General features: G+C 34.5%; 3 protein-coding genes and 1 long non-coding RNA gene across 8 annotated transcripts in view; 1 reads left to right on the top strand and 3 right to left on the bottom strand.

The window, feature by feature from the left end:
* The window catches only part of fzd3b (frizzled class receptor 3b), a 43,963-nt gene extending 41,875 nt beyond the window's left edge, over positions 1 to 2,088 (bottom strand). Inside the window, exon 1 of the mRNA XM_067455972.1 lies at positions 1,762 to 2,088. Coding sequence (XP_067312073.1) covers positions 1,762 to 2,088 — 327 coding nt within the window. The remainder of the gene's footprint in view (positions 1 to 1,761) is intronic.
* The window catches only part of LOC137091499 (uncharacterized), a 28,134-nt gene continuing 9,859 nt past the window's right edge, over positions 2,048 to 20,322 (top strand). Inside the window, exon 1 of the long non-coding RNA XR_010908093.1 lies at positions 2,048 to 2,185. This is a non-coding gene — a long non-coding RNA (uncharacterized lncRNA). The remainder of the gene's footprint in view (positions 2,186 to 20,322) is intronic.
* On the bottom strand, positions 8,314 to 16,855 carry krtcap3 (keratinocyte associated protein 3). Its single transcript, XM_067454686.1, has 6 exons — positions 16,722 to 16,855; positions 14,632 to 14,816; positions 12,450 to 12,509; positions 11,852 to 12,049; positions 11,123 to 11,257; positions 8,314 to 9,263 (listed from the first exon to the last, which is right to left on the bottom strand). Exons 1-6 carry the CDS (start codon positions 16,732 to 16,734, stop codon positions 9,168 to 9,170), a joined length of 687 nt encoding a protein of 228 aa, XP_067310787.1. The 5' UTR covers positions 16,735 to 16,855; the 3' UTR covers positions 8,314 to 9,167.
* Positions 19,052 to 20,322, bottom strand: part of ctbp2a (C-terminal binding protein 2a) — a 73,342-nt gene continuing 72,071 nt past the window's right edge. For 4 of the 5 annotated variants that reach the window (XM_067455973.1, XM_067455975.1, XM_067455974.1 and 1 more), the window contains one exon: positions 19,052 to 19,962. In XM_067455973.1, the coding sequence (XP_067312074.1) occupies positions 19,782 to 19,962 (181 nt within the window). In that variant the 3' untranslated portion in view covers positions 19,052 to 19,781. The remainder of the gene's footprint in view (positions 19,963 to 20,322) is intronic. The other variant, XM_067455977.1, reaches the window with a different exon arrangement.

Raw genomic sequence — 20,322 nt, 5'->3', positions numbered from 1 at the left:
ATACTGTACACCCCTGACAGATGAACCACCATGAACCTTAGTGCTGCCCGGGTCACATGACCCCTCCCAGACCTACAGCAGGCAACTGACACTGGCTGCCCTGTTGTGATCCCAGAACACAGATGGACGCTTAAATGTTCTTCATTGTGTTTAATTGACTGAAACAATGGGAGAAAGAACATTTTTCCACGCTTCAACTCAAACCAGCCATTATGGGTCTCAGCAGAGATTAAGAGGCCGTTAGAACTGGGGGAAAAATGTACGATGGCACCATTTGTTCCTTCAACACATGGAATAAAGCTGCATTCTACAAACATTCCATTCCTGAGACGAACAGAAGTAGTTCTGTTTGACATTCCCTATAGATATTTTTATAACAGATGAGCTATCTTAGAAACTAATAAATTAAGAGTTAATACAGTTAAAAAAATATGTTCTGTCATCTATATAATCAATATCAAAAATTAATTATCAGGAAGAATTTTTCTTGTATTTATAATATTTATTAAAATGTAATAGGTGTTGTTAAAATATACATTATATAATGTTTAACCTAATGTGATTATTTTAATTTAATATATAATTTATTTATATATTGATAGAATATGTTTTATTTGCCTATAATTATTTTAGCCTTTTTATTAAAATCTTTGATGATAGATGTAACAGCACTTAAGTTTACTTTCATGATGAATAACAGATCCATTACGCAAAATAACCTCTGGGCAAGAATGATCTCACTGGATTTCATATGGATATGAATCATCAAAATGGCCGTGGCAGGGATACAAAAATCCTGAGCAAGCAAAATCTGCATCACACAAATGGGAAAAAGAGAAAATGAGAATTTTTGTTGAATTAAATGTCACTATAAATTGTTAAAAACAATCTATGTTTTTTTATTTAAAAATTTGGAAGGCTGTAATCACTGTTGGGTGTATGGAAGTAATACCTGTAATGTATTTACTTTTCCCTATGGGATTATTCTTAATTTTTCTCTAATATAATTACTTTTCCTTTGAAAAATTAAAGTAAGGGATTACTCAGTTTTTTGTTGTAATTTATTTACTTTTCCCTGATTACTTTTAACTTTTCTGTAATTTTTTTAACTTTTTCCTTAAAAAGTAAAGTAAAGGATTACTCTTAATATTCTTTTTTTTTTTTTACTTTTCCCTTTAAAAAGTAAAGTAATGGATTACTCTTAATCTTTCTGTAATTAATTACGTTCCCTTAAAAAAGTAAAGAAAGGGATACTCTTAATTTTTCTGTAATTTACTTACAGTTACTATTTAATTACTTTTTACTAGTTACTACATATAATACAGTTTGTATTTAATTAATAAATACAAAAATAGATTACTATCCAAATGGATACATATTTAGAAATCATGTAGTTATTTAACTTGCACAAAATGTCCATAAGGGAGCAAATCACAAAGTGACTAGTTAGGAAAAATGGCATTTTAATATATCTTTTTTTTTTTTTTGAACTTTTTTTTTTATCATATATCTAAGTTTATTTTCAAAATCGCTTGGATCAAAATAGCACCTATAATCCTGCAGCTCTCACACTCAAGTTTAAAAATATGATATAAAGCTTATTTCACTTGCAAGAGCTACCGCCAGTCTAAATTATTCAAGCTCATCAAAGCACCAACCACAAACCACAAGCTTGCACGACAACAAGCTCCATGGCAACCCCGTTTCTGTGGCACCTTCTCTAAATCCCAGCAGTATAAGAGAGAAGGAACGGCTCATTACCTCCATGGCCAGAGCGGCTGTCTGCTGGTCGTAGTGGTTCAGGAGGTTGGGCATGAAGGTGGTGTTGTAGGGTAGATCCTGGCACATACGTAGGCCGATCGACTCGCATGTGAACATGCTGTGACTGCCCACCGCCGAGTCCATGTGGATGCCAAGGCTGCTCGTGAACAGGGACAAGAGCAGCAGGGCACCGAAGAGCCACATCCCTCGTGAAGGTAAATCCACAATGTGCCCCATGCTTGAATGGCAGAACTGAGAATGGCAGGAGGGAGAAGCCGAACACGAGCACAAGGGTTTCTTCTCTACGCAGAGATCCGCCACACCCATAGTGTGTAAGGTATACCGCTACGATCGACTGCTTCCATCCCCTTCCTGTTCCGTCAGATGGTCCTCATGGATACCTGTCTATTGACCGGCGTCTCGGGTCAGTGCACTCTTTGATCAGACCACTCCACGGTCTTATGCATCCTCTCACATGCATACAAGACTAAAGAATGAATGAGAAATTGTCTTTCGTCAGGGTGGTCTTCAATCGATCCTTCAGGCAGGGCCTGCTAGGACGTGGCTACGACAACTGATACTGGATACCTAGAACAACAAAATACATATGAATTAAAATACTTATTTAAAAATACAGACTTTTTTGAGGCCAAAGTGTGCAAATAAGCAAATTATACAATTTAACAGTTTAACTTCATTAGTTTTGTGTCTGACAAGCTTATGTAAACCCCAGCATGTAAACAGTTACTGTACTAGGCAAGACCATTTAGACAGCTGTTATAACAGCCGTAAACCAAAACCAACAATCCATTAACTAGGTGAACCTCACAAAACCTGTCAAGAACATGCCTGGGTCATATTTCAGCTCCAAAATCAGAAGAAAATCCACAAAGTTATATTTTGCATAAAGAAAATCAAGCCTATTTTAAGGCCCATAAGAATTTCATTTATTTTCATGACAGTTAAGTACATGTATTTTACAATCAAAATCAAAATGCATTAGTGCATGCAAAAGGAAATATTTAAATTGTGTTGAAGTATTATGCTCAAAATATTCATGCATTATGGTAGTATTTTTTTGTAGTGAATTTAATTAGTTTGGTAACACTTTACTTTAGGGTCCAATTCCCACTATTAAAGGGATAGTTTACCCCAAAATTAAAATGATGTCATCATTTACTAACCTTCAATTTGATATTTACAACAACAACAAAAAATATATTTGGAAGAATGTTTGTAACAAAGCAGAGAGTATGGCTTAAAACCATTCACTACCATAGTAGGGGAAAAATGCTTTGGTAGTGAATGGTTGTTCTCTCTGCTTTGTTACAAACATTCTTCCAAATATCTTTATTTTGTGTTCAGCAGAAGAAAGAAACTCATACAGGTTTGAACAACTTGAAGGTGATTAAATGCAATTGGCTGTTTATTAGTATTTATAAATCACATATTAATGCCTTATTCTGCATTACCACACATTACTACATCCCTTAATCTTAGCCATTACCTAAACTTAACAACTACATGACTTATTATAAATAAGCAGTCAATAAGAAGTTTATTGAGGCAAAATTCATAGTTAATAGTGAAAATTGGACCCTAAACTAAAGTGTGACCATCATTTCTTATTAACTTCAACTGTGATCAAAATATTATGAATTATACAGTTAATTTTATTATATATTATATAGTTAATAAACCTCACTGCAAATACGAGTTCTTAATTTCTTTAAATATTGATGTATTGTACATACATTTGTACAATTTTAACAAAAAATGCATTTTATTCGAATTAATTGCATTAAACCAAATTGTGAGAGAACATGGGCAGTAAGTAATATTTAAGACCACAGTTTCTCACGTCATTTCACCCAGCCATTTCTTAATCCTGATTGTGTTAAATCTGAATTAACAGGAGCCAGTGTAAACATCCCATCCCCCTCACAACACGTTTGTGTGAATCTACAAACACACAACCATCTACGAAACACAGTAACCAGACATTAAAAATCTGTAGTCTTCATAAATTCTCAAATATGAAAACAACACACATTACTAAATATGTTAAATCAATCTATATTCTTCAAATAAATTCATTAGACATAGACAAATCTATGCACACATTACATTGCATTGTGTTGTAAATATAAAATTAACTTATGATATTTAATACAGGACGGTGTCAGCAGTGCAACACATATGATGGGATTATTCATGTCTGAACATTAATCAACATGCATTTACAGGGAGCAAATCATATGTATGATTATATAAAATATATGATAAAACCACATATATTTATGTGGGTTAAAACACCAGGACAGTGCGTGCAATGTTATCCATATGAAACTTTACCTTTCCCTGGCAAAGATCATCTGGTCTTCTCCATATGACACAATTCAGCGTCTCTCTCGGTGTAGATTTACGCAGCAGCAGGTTTGATTTCAGCACCTACAATCATGAAACACACTGAAGTCCGCGCTGCAGTTTCACTCAGACAGTCACACAACATGAAAACACTCGCTCCGGCTGCTTATTTGCATTGAGGCGCTGATGGTTACAAAAAATTTAAACTACCCGAAACGAGCACATGAAGAGCGTCACGGACGGCTGGTGGTAGCTTTGCATATTCACATCACAACGAAACGAAACTCCCTTTCGCCCCACCTTCGGCGGACCCTGTGAGACATACACCTTTATTCCGCCAGGGGGCGCGTTAAGGCTCAACAGCACAAACCGCCATCGAGCCGCATTCAAATCACACGACGTTTTTTGTCTTGTCAGAAAAGACTTTGTAATAATATGTATAATCCTTTAAGTGCCTTAATTTGAATGATTAATATCTGGCAAACAAATTAAATATATACTGCAGCTCTTTCAATATAATACATCTAAAATATATATTTATAAAAGATTGTGATTAGTCAAAACTCAGCAGCGCTGAGGAAAATAACAAGCAACATGTGACCAAACCAACTTAATCGGCAACCGACACAATAATTCATCCTATTTTATTTATTTACACACAATACTTTAATAGTGCTTTAGTATTTTAATGACTATTAAAATAGCCTACACAGTGAAAGCCTAACTATGAGTAAGGTTTAAACACAAAGCGCCCATTTTAAGCGGAGTTTAGTAATTTTCTATCTAGGTATTATTTCTGTCGCTCCTCAATACAATCAACTTGAAGGACTGCGCATGGTCGTTACCAAATCTGGCACAGAGAAACGGTCATTGATTTAATTAAATCGTTTCCAAAAGAATAACTGAGCAAATTATCTAATAACTAATATATTTTAGTGGTGTCAATATTAATTGTCGATTAATACATAAAATTGTGTGTGTGTGTGTGTGTGTGTGTGTGTGTGTGTGTGTGTGTGTGTGTGTGTGTGTGTGTGTGTGTGTGTGTGTGTGTTAAAAGTAATATAACCATAGTTGGGAGTCTGAAGAGGTTTTCTCTGACACACTGAGCGAACAGCAGATGTGCAGCAATCCAACAGGTGCAGTGAATGAATGAGGTCAGCTTTACCATAACACTAAGAATACATCCTCAACTTACATATGGAATTAAACATGGCCAGTGTGAGATCACAGGAGACACAAGGGCACAAAACAGGTCTTGAGAAATATGTTTTCCAATCTAACAAAGAGCCAATGAAAGTAGGTCTTTACAAGGTCAAATAATTTGTGTGAATTGTTGAGCACTTTAAAATGACATGCTAATTTCATTTTAGATAATTGTTCAGAGAACTATTAAAACATTATACCCAGGCTTGTGCAAATTCAGAATTTCAGAATTGGCCTCAATTCAATTCATGAATTGGAATTGAATTGACTCTCTCCCACAAGAAGATGAATTTGAATGACAGGAAGCAGAATAAAATTCATGACCATTCAAAGAAATTCCACAGTCACACAACAGAAAGAGTGTTGAATCTCACATACATTCAGTGTTAGGAAAGTACTTTGTAAATGCAATTGCTTCCCGTTATAAGTTACCTATAATAAATGTAGGATTACTTTATCAATGTAAAGAAATTTATTTTTAATATGATTGGTAACTAATTTAATTACACATCTTATCTCAGTAATAGGCTACAACAACTACATTGATTTTATAATTTAACAACAATATCATTACACATCTACACTGTAGAAAATATTACACAGTAGGCCTATCTACTTTTAAAAAATATGGTAACAATATAACACATTTAAGTAGTTTTTATGATGAATTAAATATTAATAGTGGAATGTGCTTTTTTTTAAATTTAAGTTGACTTTGAAAAAAATTAATGGAAATGACCTGTTTATATTTGACTATCAGTTGTTATTCAATTAATAGTCTGTTTGATGCTGGCACAAGCAGAAACAAACTTGTTGTTGCACTAGCATTAGCAAAGTTATTGCTCATTGAACAATGCAACATTCTTCCTAATAATAACAATAATACTTGCAGTTATTCACATCACAACTTAACCATAAGCTCTACTCTTCTCCACAATGGTAACGGTCAAAACTGAACGGTCTCTCTAAATAAAATTGCACAATTGAGCTAATTCTCTTAAAGGGATACTTCACCGCTTTTTCAAATGAAACTATGTAATTCGCTTAACTAAAACAAGTTGATACATACCTCTCTTGTCTGAGTGCGTGCACTTAATCTCTCTGACGCGCGGTTACGATCTGATAGCATTTAGCTTAGCCCACTAAGCCCAGTTCACGATGGTACAGAATAGAGATCAAGTTAGAAGCGACCAAACACCTCCACGTTTCTCCTATTTAAATACAGTTACACTAATAGTTGAACAGTCAAGTATGAGGACATAAAATAAAACGTGGCGCTTTTCTAAGCGGATCATGGCGGAATAGCACTTCTAAATACTTTGACTCAGCGCAGTAAAAAGTCCCGGCTGAAACATCCTCCCTCACATCTCCCCCTCCCCCCTATTGACAGAAATGACAGAGGGAAGGGGAAGATGTGAACGAGGATTCAGGTGAACAAGGTTTCAGCCGGGACTTTTTACTGCACCGAGTCGAAGTCTCAGAAGTGCTATTCCGCCATACATTATAGTTCTCCGTTTTAATCCGCTTAGAAAAGCACCACGTTTTATTTTGTCATCATACTGGGTCGTTCAACTATTTGTGTAACTGTATTTAAAAAGGGAAAACGTGGAGGTGTTTGGTCGCTTCTAAATTGATCTCTGTTTGGTACCATAGTGAATGAACTGGACTTAGTGGGCTAAGCTAAATGCTATCAGATCGTCACCGCTATTAAGTGCACGCACACAGACGAGAGAGGTATGCGTCAACTTGTTTTAGTTAAAGCTACACTGTGTGATATTTTCCCCCATCTAGCAGTGAAAAGGTATATGACCATCCAGAGAATAATAGTTTCTGTTCCTCTCAATTCTGATTTCGTTTTAACTCCTACGGTGGCCGATTTAGTCCAAGATTAACATGGGGCAATCCCCCTCTTCACATTCGACACGGTGCCATTGAGTGTTTAAACGCGAAAGGCGAAGCTTGAATTTACAGGTATGTCCCTCTTTGGCTAATGTACTTTCAAGATGGAGGGGCAACATGGCAACCGGCATTCGAACCCCTCACCCGTATGTATTTAAATGGCATATTTATAAACTTACTTGAAAGAAGTAAATATACATTAATGAGCACATATATTTTTGAAAGAACTAACTGCTTAATCGGTTCCTTAATTCAAGCCTAAAAATTGATTACATTTCCTTAAAAATTAGGAAGTTGTATCTCTTAGTTGTATTTCTATACAACACTGAACCACAATTTTCTTTAGAAAATACACACAATATTTTTAATTATCACCAAATCACAAGGCCCATGACAAATTTTTTTTACAGTGTAGTCACTCCTCAACCCTGCATACATTTTGTTCTAAAATATAGATAATGATACATTTAAATAAATAGTTTTGTTCCAATGTTATTTTAATTTCAAAGTAATAAAATAACACAAAGTTGTTGTAAATGCAGTTATCATTAATTCCAATGCAAAAATCAATGAGCAACACTGATGCATCTAATTTCAATAGCTCCTCAAATGTTTTATCATCGAGTCTGCACCGCTTTGGTCTGAAGATCTTTGCTGCAACACTAAAGACTCTCTCAACAGGTGCAGAGTAACTGCTATGGCAAGATGGACATGTATATGAATTTCTTCGATATTTTTTTTCTTGAATTTAAATTCTGCTTCCTTTAATTCAAATTCGAAACGTAATTCTATATCCTGTTTTTGACATCAATTCAAATTCAAGATTCGAATTGGAAATTGGGAGTCATTCTCAATTCAATTCTGAATTGTGCACAAGCCTGATTATAGAAAATGTGCAAAACCTCATTTAAAGAGCAGATATAAAAGAATATTCTATACATTCCATCTCTAGTTGTGAAATCTAAAATTAAATAATATATCTGTACATAAAAAATCTCACATCATGTAAAAAAATTATTAAGGAGCACAGTTAGATTTCTGAAAAAAAGCTATTGTTTTTGTTTAGTTTAAAAAAAAAATATTTATTCAAATAAAAATGCACATTGACAATAACAACACACCAGTATTAAAAATAATCAAATGAAATGTAGACAGCAGAGGTTGACTTTCCTGCATTGAGATGAGGGACTTTTGAATAACGTATCAGGAATTAAAACTATATTTCAGCTCTCTAAACAAACAAAGTCTTTTGAAATAAAATACAATGCATCAAGTAGAGGGAGATCTCTTTGTTTTGACAGTTTCAGTTATGTCTCTGTCAATATTTAACTAGTGCAATCAAACTGGGTTATCTGTGAGTGTGAGACTTTCTCTGCATCATTGATTCAACCCCGTATTAACGTTTCTGACAGTGCTCTCTCACACTCTCTACACTGCATACTGGACTTTGTATGACAACCGGCTATAGAGAGCTCACTGTGTGGCACATTAGGTAGTAAAACAGTTGCTTTACTTTAAAGTAAAACAAAACAGCATTTAATATGACATTATGAGCGCAATATCATATAAAAGCAGAATACAGTGGTCACGTTAGAAAATCATCAGCTTAATTTTGAAATGAAGTGGGGTGTTTAGTCTCCATGTAAACAATAACTGCAAAACATGTAACTCCATTGACAGTTACAGGAAATAACAATGAATGTTTTAGGCTTAATTACAGTCTATGTGAATAGACTGTAAACATTCAGTCCAAACATCCAACTGACTTGAGATCAACTGACATAAAGTCTGTTTCATAACCGCAGTGCTTCAAATCAACTACAATTGACATCTAACATTATTAATTAATACAAACCGACAATGTAACTCCATATGAAACTACATCATGATCCGTTTCACCACTGTAAATGTTCCACCTTAATTTTAGGATTCTCTCTCTAAGCGCTGTCGGCCTGATGTGCAATGAGACGCTCCCCTTGAGTTGTGTGGCGTTGGTCCATCTTTGATCCTGATGCCAGGGCCTCCTCTTCCAGCTGTTATGAAATACATTTAATTGATTAATCCCTATGTTTTTAATTACAGGTCTACCTGACCTTTTAAGAATTAAAGTGCCCCAATTATGCTATTTTGAAGGTTTGGTTTACAATTATGGAGGACCAAACCTGCAGAAATTAAATATATATAAATAAATGAATGAATGAATGAATGAATGAATGAATGAATAAGTAAATTAATAAATATACAAATATGTAAATTAATAAGTAGATAAATAGATAAATTAATGTGATAATATGAAAATGAATAAAATAAATTTAAAAAAATAGAAACTTAATAAAATAAATGATTCATTGATAAATATAATTAAATTTTGTATAGTTTCCCTTAATTAATTATATTCTGCTTTTATACATTTAAAAAAAAGATTTTTAACTTGTGTTTATTTGTTAGTTAATTTTAATATTTATATATTTTTATTTATTTATTTATTTATGGATTCATTTATTTTTACATGTATTCATTATCACATGTATGATGTGGTAATGAAGCTCTCAAACAATGATGCGATGAAGCTACACAAGGACCGTCCTCCTTATTTCCATATTGCACACGGAAAAGTAAAAATAAATACATGTGGGAATAAATGTAAAAATAAATGAATGCATAAATAAATAAATAAATAAATAAATAAATATTAAAATGAATTAAATAAATAAAGTAAAAAATATTTTTTAAAATGTATAAAAGCAGAAAATAATAAATGATTTAAAGATAATACAACATTTTATTTGTTTAAAAATGAATTATTTTTTTATGAAGTCTGTTATTCTGTTATTTATTTACCTATTACACTCATTTATCTATTCATCTGTTTATTAATTTACATAAATTGTATATTTATTAATTAATTAATTTATTTACACATTCATTCATTCATTCATTCATTCTTTCTTTCGTTCTTTTCGTTCGAACTATGTTTACGCGACAACGATGTACAAAAAAAAGTAACTTTGTTAAAAATGTGGTAAAAACAAACAAACACATTTGACAAAATCACACACAAAAAAAAGCTGCATTATGCATGCCAGGCCAGTAGTTGGCGATGTCACTTTATAAAGAAAGTATATAGACTGAACACGTAATATACATGTTACAAATTCATGTTTTTCTATAGTTTACACAAAACATAAATAAATAAAAATAATTAAAACAAAAAACTTTTTAGCATTGTCAAGCCCTCAATACACTGTTTTCGTGGACCAAAACACAAAAAGTTTTCTGAACTTTCTAAAACTGCTCCACTGACCAGGTAGTGGACCTGCGCCTGTCTGCAGGGAGCATGTCAGTTAAACTCCCCCGTAAATGCCGCATCGACATGACATCCTCAATAAACCCGTCTCCCGCATGACAACTCCAATCTTTCGAATAATCTTACAAAAATTTACCTAATACTAATATGACCAGAATTATAATCATACACTGTTTGTTCATCGGCCAGAGGAGAACTAACACCCCGACTGAGCCTGGTTTCTCCCTAGGTTTTTTATTTCTCCATTCTGGCCCTGAAGGAGTTTTGGCTCCTTGCCACCATGGCTTTAGCTTTTGGCCAAAAATGTCCACTATATTACCAATCTGCTTGCATTGACACTATATAATAACTGAAATTACCAGAATAACATCAGCGTTTTCACCAGAACGACTGTACAGCCGAATCAAATTCTGCTGCATTATCTTCCTGTTAACACTGTAAAGTTGCTTTGAAACAATTGGATTTGTAAAAAGCACAATAAAAAGGTGGTTTGATTTAATTTGATTATATGCATAAATGTAAACGTAAAGAGCTCTAAACCTTACAAAACCATTTCCATAATTGTTCCATTATTGTGAGTTTTACCTGCTCTCTGATGTAAGTTTGAGCACATGGTCCGATGCCTCTTAATTGGAGACCCACTATAAAGCACCACACAGACAATCCAGCCTCCATCGCAGTAAATGCAGCACAGGTGAACCACAGAGCAAGGGTTGTGTCCTGGTCAGAAACATAAGTTCAGTCTTCATATGCACAATGAAACATTAACCATACAAGCATTTACACTGGGTGTGCAAAAGTTTGGAATAATTAAAGAAGCTTTAAAAAAAGTCTCCTTTGTTAATCAAGGTGGAATTTATTTGATCAAAATACAGTAAAAGTAATATTGTGAAACATTACATTTTAAAATAACTTTCAGCATCATTACTCCAGTCTTTAGTGTCACAAGATCCTTGAGATATCATTCTAATATTCTGATTTGCTGCTCAATTATTGGTGTTCATTTATTAATAATGGTTCTTATTATTATCAATTTTAATACAACATTTTTGCAGCCTAATATTTTTGCAGCCTAATATTTTTGTGTAAAGGATGATTTTTTTTTTTTGCAAAGAGTTTAAATTGATTACTTCACAACTATATAGGCTACAATTAGACATGAAACTTCTTTTATTTTTTCTTTATTTGCAGCCTTGATGACTTCTTTCAAAAACATAAAACCATAATTATTGTGTATATATGCCAGTGTATATAGAGATGCATTTCTAATGCATGTGATGTAGTTTTAAGATGTATTCCAGTAGAAAGACTCACATAGATGCGAGTTGCATCAAAGGGGCAGTTGACGATAACCGGAGAACGCGCATTCACAGTAACATTAGTTGACTCGCATCCTTTCATGAGGACGCTTCCGTCAGATGAAATAGTCAGACTGATTGCCAAAATCAGGCCCACGAAACATGCCAGTGAGAGCAGGGCGTTCAGAATGGAACTCACTAACAGGCCGATGTGCTAAAGGAAGCAGAACAGAGCTTTGTTAATGTAACCATAAAATCAAAAGGGACAATTCTTGTTTTTTTAAGGAATACAATATTTATTATAAACAATTTATCCATGCTAATTATTTTTCATTTGTGCCCTCGGAATCAAAATAACTTCCCTTCCCTCTTGCTGTGACCTCCTTTTTGGCAATAAAAATTGGTTGACATTTTTTCGTGTTCGAGAAACTCAGACATACACATCAGAATAAGGAAAAAAAGACTATTACAGTCTTGTATCATCTTGATTATCATCTTGATTGTTCTGTATACCAGCATGAAACAGAAGGCTTCTGTTTCATGCTGCTATACAGAACAATCAAGATGATAAGGCCTTAGAAATATGAAACTAAAACAGAGAAAAGGTTACTTACTAGTTTGCAGTTGGTAATATTCCTCGACACCAATATTGCAACTATTCCACTTGCGATGCTCTGAGAAAATATATTAACATGATTAGGTTTGAGGACATTGGATGGAATTTTAGGGTGCTTTCACACTTGATTTGATTGCCTGGTCCAAACCAGAGTTCGGTTGCTCCCCATTCCTCCTGACCCCGCTGGATTGTGTGGACATTGTAATACTTTGAACCTCTGTATGCTTACGTCGAAGCACCAGCTGTTTACCCCAGTTACATGGTAAAAACAATGCAGGAGAAGGCAGTAAAATACATACTGTAGTTGCTCACTTCATTTTTATATGTAGATTTTTTAGGTTTTCAAAGCGTCAGCACATAACAGCAATTCTATCTGTCCTGGATGTACTGCAAATGTTCTAAATAACACAGAAATTAGATATACATTCTCTGCTTACCAGAGTTCACATGAACTGAACACTGATTGGATTAAAATGAACCCTTTTGGGATTACTCTGTTAGTGCGGTTCCTTTGAATAAGTGTGAAGACATCCAAACCCTGGTCAATGAGACCACTGAAAAGATGGGCCGTGGTCCATTTCCAAATGAACTTTTGTGCGGTTAGAATGAAATATGAACGCAACACTGACCAAAGACATCTAAAGGGATAGTTCACCCAAAAATGTTAATTCTGTCATCATTTTACTCACCCTCAAGTTGTTCAAAACCTGCATGAGTTTCCCCTCTCTAGCTGATATGATTATGTTAATTTACATGATTGGTGTTTTTGTGAATTTTATACTTATTAAAGTAGTCAAATGGTCTTGAACATGACTGGTTGCTTACTGACGCTTCGTGGACGTTCAATCCAGCCAGCTGCATTTTTGCGGCCACTTAACTGCTATAATGCATTACACTCGCAGCTCTAGTACAGCGGCTGGCTGGATTGAGTGTCCACAAAGCATCAATAAGCAACCAGTCATGTTCACGACTACTTTAACTGGGATAAAACCCCCTAAAACGTTGATCAATTAAAATACACATACCCATATGATTAGACTCATAATAAAAAAAAATGCAATTCACCAGAGCTAGAAAGGGCCAAAGCTGCACAAAATCTGCCAAAAATCAATGGTTGCAATTACGTGACCTTCCAGAATCAGACTGCCAGCTAACACCAGCCACCCAGCTGAAAAATGAACCCCCCACTCCGCTGTTTTGACTTTCATTCGGCTGTACAGTCGTTCTGGTGAAAATGGTGATTTTTTTTTTAGCTCATTTCAATTTATCATATACTGTCAATGTTGGCAGATCAGTTTTATAGTGTATACAATTAATTAAGTCCTAATAAATTAATTGTATTTTAGTCTTGAGTGAAGGACTAAATGTATCTTTTTTTTTTGGTCCAGACTATAGACTTTAAAAAAAAATTCTAGTAAAGAGAACCAGCCAATGTCCGAATATGGTATTAACTGATTTGGGACATCAGTCTGCGCAGTAGTAAACGTGGAACATGAGTCTGCACAGAAGAGAGCTTTCTGCTCTCTTCCTGTAGAGTCGCGATATAAAAACCCTGCCCACACTCCTGCAGTATCTGTTAGTACAGTTTAGGTTTGAAATAAACTGTTGTGGAAATGTAGAAATTAAAGCTAAACCCCCAATCTCCTCCCAAAAATCCTGAAAAAAGTCAATTGGTGCCTCAGTGACTACTTCACTCAGAAAAGCCATCAATCATGATGCCACACCCCCGTTTTTATAGCATCAAATAACTAACTAAATTGAGACGTGTTGGCTTCACTTTACATGATGTGTACAGCACGCTTGGTTCTTAACAAAATAACTGAACTACAAGCACGAACACACTCTAAAAGCAGTGTTCACATCATCAAACAAACCAAAATCTGTTGTCAGTCAAACCCAGGTGTACACCAAAAGTGCTAGCACTCTGTGGGAAAATGTCGAAATGTTAAAACTGCTAGTAAGGAAGGCTATCTTTTCAATCTTGTCAATCTGAAGACTTCACTTGGGTCAACCAAAAACAACAACAACAGCACACCCAAACTATAGGAAGTAGACAATCCTTCAATTTACATTCACAGACATGATGTAACTGCCCTTTTTATGTGAAAAATTTCAAAATTCACACTCACTGGGAGTTACATATATGACATAAGTGATCAAACAGAAGCACATTCACTTACCAGCAGTCCTGAGGTGACAGAGATGATGTTTGATACGGTATACTCTGTTGAGATCCCATTGCTGGGTTTGGACACGTGGCGTAAAACGCTGCCATGGACAATAGCGCTCAGGATGAAATTAACATGACCAATGACGATGAGAGTCAATCCTTTCTTCATCAGCCGCCCAGGTCCCTTCTGCTTGTCTAGAATATAGTGTGCTTTCATGCAGTGCTTTCAAAACTCATACTTACAATTCATACAATTGCATTAGATACACAAATACTGCTAGAGCTTTACAAAAACTAACTACACATAATGACATTCAGTAAACAGTTTAACAATGATGTTTAACTAGTGGTTGACATGTGCACTTGTGCTATTTATTTGAAGTATAGACGGCACTTGTTTGATCTAATGCACTGGCATAGATTCCAAGTGTTCCTTAAAGGGTTGAATCATGAATCAATCCGCTGATTCATGACCGTTTGAATCTTTATTTGAGGTTTGAAAACAAATGCGGAAGAGAAGACAATCCTGAATAAAGTAGTTTTTGCTATTTTTGGACCAAAATGTATTTTCAATGCTTTAAGAGATTCTAATTAACTAACTGATGTCACATATGGAATACTTTGATTATGTTTTTATTATCTTTCTGGACATGGATAGTATAAAATGCATACACTTAGATACGGTGTCGGACTAAATATAAAATATCTTAAACTCTGTTCCGAAGATGAACTGAGGTCTTAGGGGTGTGGAACGACATTAGGGGGAGTCATTAATGATATACATTACCTTTTTGGGTGAAGTAACCCTTTAAATAAAAACATTATTTGCAATACCTTCCTGGGTTCCACTGTCCTTATATGAGGACATTATATTTTAGTACATTTCTTTGACACCACGTCACAGTTTTCACATGCCCTGAAATTAAAATGAAGCCCACATTCAGGGCTTTTTTTAGATTCCATTAGTTTTGAGGTTTCACCAGGAGAACAACTTCTCCTTGATCTTTGAATTTAGTAATACTGTAATTTTCATTTAAATCTGACCAATTTTTATTTCAAATTGTTTGCTATAAATCAATCAACATCTTATGAAAATGTTATTTCTAATAAAAAATATGACTTTCTATTACAAAACGGGGCATTGATTTCCATAGTCCACTGTAGAGGACACGGGGACTTAAAGCATGTTTATCAGCTATTTTTGGTACAGATACAGCAAGTGAATAGGGAAAGAAATTAAATATCAATGTTCCTTTAAAATATTATATTACTATGAGAATGTTGCCAACTATTACTATTACTCCATTACATTTCTTTTTTCCATTATATGTTTCTCCAAAAAACACATTAATATACAAATTAGATACAGTGTACAGATACTTTGCATTGAATGGGAAAACCCATGTATGGCCATTTTAGCCACGTAAAGTAAAATGATATCAATTCCATTAATTCCGTTATAACATAGCTTCATATGTTATATGAAGTATCAACTGAGAATCATCTTTAAACAAAGTTTGTAAAACGGTGAATGAAAAAAATATATCACATTATTTTTGCCTATACCTGTCATTTCATGTCAGCAACCGAGTCCCGGTGTACACTTACGAGGACATGGCATAACATATGAATAAAATATAATATGCATCTCAATTATATATATATATATATATATATATATATATATATATATATATATATATATATATATATATATATATATATATATATATATATGCATTTGTATCTTATACTATGCAATGTAATGACATGGAAAAAAATTGTTTTCCTGGGACTTAGGAAGTAACTGTGTCAAAATTACATTGTGTCTACTTCTAGTCACGTATGGTGAAACTACAGCTAACTGATTTGCATTAGCAGGATTTAGAGCAAAATAAGGTGTAATGTCCATATAACTGCTAAATATGCTCTTGTACAGTGAATAAAAAAACGGGGAAAATGTCAACTTTACAAAGGACGCGCAATTCACGAGAACAAATAACTTTTTGTCGGAGGCTTCTTTTTTATGGCATCAATTAAACCATAAATCAGCTATAATTCTCGTACGTGTAGTAAAAAAGAAAGAAACGACTGTCTTACCGAAATCACACATATCTGTATCCGTGTATTTGAGCTCAGTTTATAAAGAAAAACTTCTTGGATAGCAAACGCAGAGTTTCCTCCCTTCATGCTCGATGACGTCACACGCGCCTCACCTGTGCAGCGGAAGTGGGATGAGCCAAAAATACAAAGGTCGTATAAAAGGTCAATAAAATATTCGTTTTTAACATTTATGAATGTATATCGATATAATATATATTAATAATGTCATACTGTATAAAACATATGTTGTTATTGTCAGACATTATTGACCTGTATCTACTTGTCACAGATTTGTTTCTCTTAATTTTAATTACATTGTACTGCATTTGATATATTCACTTGATATGCACTTTGATTTGTTTTGACTTTTAAAAAGGCCTAATCAAAATATATGCTTATCCTATAGCATTATATATAAATGTATGACTTTTTTGCATTGCTTTGCACTGCAATCTTGCCATTTTTCCCCTTATGCTGACATGGATTGGATGATGAGACTATATTACCACATAATCCAAGCATACGCAGTATTTAGTTTCATGAGGTTCAGTGCAGCACTGAAACACTGTCTGGCATCTGTCTGTCCATGCCAGCTATTCAAACAATGACAGCGCTGATCTACTGAGAGGCATAAAACAATGTGTCCAAAGTCCTGTCATATTTCAACGACACACCCACAATATCAGCCCTAAGCAAATATAAGTAAAAACAAGTGAAAGAAAACATAGAAAACATGCACATTTTATTATCAGATGATATCAGAACGTCACATTTTCATGGTCTTGCATTGTATTGATCAAAGCGTTGAAACGCTGATCAAACAGTTTACTTTGTAAATGGCTAAAATATACTTTTTATTATTAAGCAATTTTTAAATTAACATTTTAATAGTGTTATTTAACTTTAAAATATTTGTATTTATTTATTTATACATACATACACATATTTTCTTATATATATATATATATATATATATATATATATATATATATATATATATATATATATATATATATATAATGTGTGTGTGTGTGTGTATATATATATATATATATATACATAAATACAATTATTTTAAAGAAAGTAAAAAGTTGAAAATAGCACAAGCATATATATCAAACAAAACATTTCATAACATTAAATGTATTAATAATAAATTTCTTGTTTGGATTAGAGAGCAGCTAAACATAAATCATGACAATTTATTTGCCGATGCCACTGGCTTTGATATTTTGTATCTAATGCAATGATATTGAAGGTGGGTCAACATTTTTGCTAAACAAATAATAAGAGGGAAACTAGCGCTTTACCATTTTTTAAAATAAATATTTTTTTAAATAAATATTTTTTGTAATATAAAGAGCCTCCAAAATACTAGTAAGATTTGGGAAGTTTGTGTAATGTGTTATTTTTGAAAAAGTATAGTTTCCATCTTATTATTTCTTTACCAAAAATAAACATATAAATATTATACATGTACATATCATCACTGCAGGAAGCAACATGCATTAACCCAGAGCCACAGCGACCCCTTGTGGCCTCCAGAAGCACACAGGGGCATCTGCAGGTCACTGCACTGCCGATGTTGCAAATCCTGTCTGACCTTCATAAATGCATGTGCAAAGTGAGACAAACACACAAGCACAGTATAGAAAGTCAGAACGGTATTTTTTTTATTATTTGAACTGTACTGTATGCTAAATGTTCACCTCGGTACAATAAACAAATACAAATACTCACACTAAAAACCAAACCTACAGTTCTGGAGCCAACCTGACTGGAGTTGGCCGAGGACCTCAGAATATTGCATATAAACAACACAATGAGCTCCGAACAGTGCGCTTCCACATAAAGAACCCAAAAAAAAAGGAACAGGGGGAGGATCACAGGAAAGTATGGTTACAAAAACATTAAACTAGACAATACAAATCTAATTTAACTGCCATACATTCAACACCAAAAAACGCACTGGATGTCAGATCTATAAAAATACCTCGGGTAGGCGGATAGGCTAATGGGAAGGAGCGAATATTTAGACCACCGGGTTGTTGTGTGTTTCTGGAGCAGCCGGTAAATGTTCTTCCTGAGACAGGGGCGGTTTTTCACTCCAGTCCCTTTTCTGTGTGAGCTGCCATCTATTTTTTTTTTTTTTTTTTTTTTTTTTTTTGAGTTTTACGGAACTCATCCAAACACAAAGTCAAAAAAGGTGATGTTCACTCAATTCCAAATTCTAAATTAATCTAAATTTATATATATATATATATATATATATATATATATATATATATATATATATATATATATATATATATATATATATCAGTAAAATAGTGTGCTCTTGGGTCTTAAAGGGGGTTTGGGGTGTTCTGAGCTGGTGCTTGTCGAATTTGTGCAATTCTGTAAACAAGAGGTCAGCTACTCAAAATGTTGTGGAACAAAAGCTAATAATTACAGTATCATCTTTATTTTCGCCAAAGAACAGCCTTTACCTCTCTGTTCTCTTAATAGATACACTGTATATATATATTTATTTTTTCCATTATCAAGCACTTTAACACTGAAACAAAGACAAGCACTAATTCTGTGGATGTAAAGATAGAAACAATATTATAACTGAATAACTGCATTTAGTTCTGTTACATGCCCAAATAAGGTGAGGAGGAAGAAGAGAAGTGCATGACATGATATCCGTCAAAGTTTCAAACTGGTGCACGAGGAAAGAGGCTTGGCCATTGCGTCATGCCATGCCCCCTGACAAGAAAGCACCGCCCACCTGCATTAGAACAGGTGGAAATGATGTCTGCCCCTCGCAAAAACAACAGAAACCGAACCACCGAACTTCCTGGGTTAAAACGTAAATGAACAGAAAAACACTAAAACTGAAAACAAGACGTGGAGAGACGTCCATGAAGCATGTCTCCGGTGCAGCTGGCGCTGGCAGCTGATTGCTTGTTCACCCGTTCACTGTCTCTTAGTCTCTTAAATTTGCAGTTTTGCTGAATGACTGAACGCTGCTGTCTATTGGTCAGTGGTCAGGTGTGTGTGTGGCCGCCGTGGTTATGACTTGGCGAGGTGTTCTCTATGGTCGTTGTGTTTGAGGAGCTGGGTGGGGGAAGGGGCGAGGCTGGGCTGGGTGCCCGGCGGCAGGGCGTGGGCACCGGGCACCCCGCCAGGCATCATGCCCTCTATTTGTCCACCCATGCCACCAGGAGACACACCCACCGCACCAGGGGGGAACCTGGAGAAAAGACAGAGAAAACTGACTTACAATGAGGTCGTCGGCTCAATGCTAGACACTTAACAGACTCAAAGTTTCATTTTTTAAAAACTTTATTTATACACAACCCTATTTAAAGACACCTGATCCAGCTAATCAAGTACCTCAGGCTTATTTGCAAACTATGCGTTTTGGAACAGAGTTGGAGCTAAACTCTGCAGGGCTGTGGCCCTCCAGGAACTGAGTTTGACACCCCTGCATGACTTGCAGCACATTTGATAGAAAAAACATTTCAAGCGTGAAAAACATTTAAACTTAAACGCTTAAAAATAATTTTGCAGCCAAAAACTTTTGCTATGTATGAATTTGTATAAATATTTG

Source organism: Pseudorasbora parva, chromosome 10, assembly GCF_024679245.1.
Source record: "Pseudorasbora parva isolate DD20220531a chromosome 10, ASM2467924v1, whole genome shotgun sequence".
In the NCBI taxonomy this organism is placed as follows: Eukaryota; Metazoa; Chordata; class Actinopteri; order Cypriniformes; family Gobionidae; genus Pseudorasbora; species Pseudorasbora parva.
Note: the sequence above shows the minus strand (reverse complement) of the source record. Positions and strands in the feature narration are given on the sequence as shown.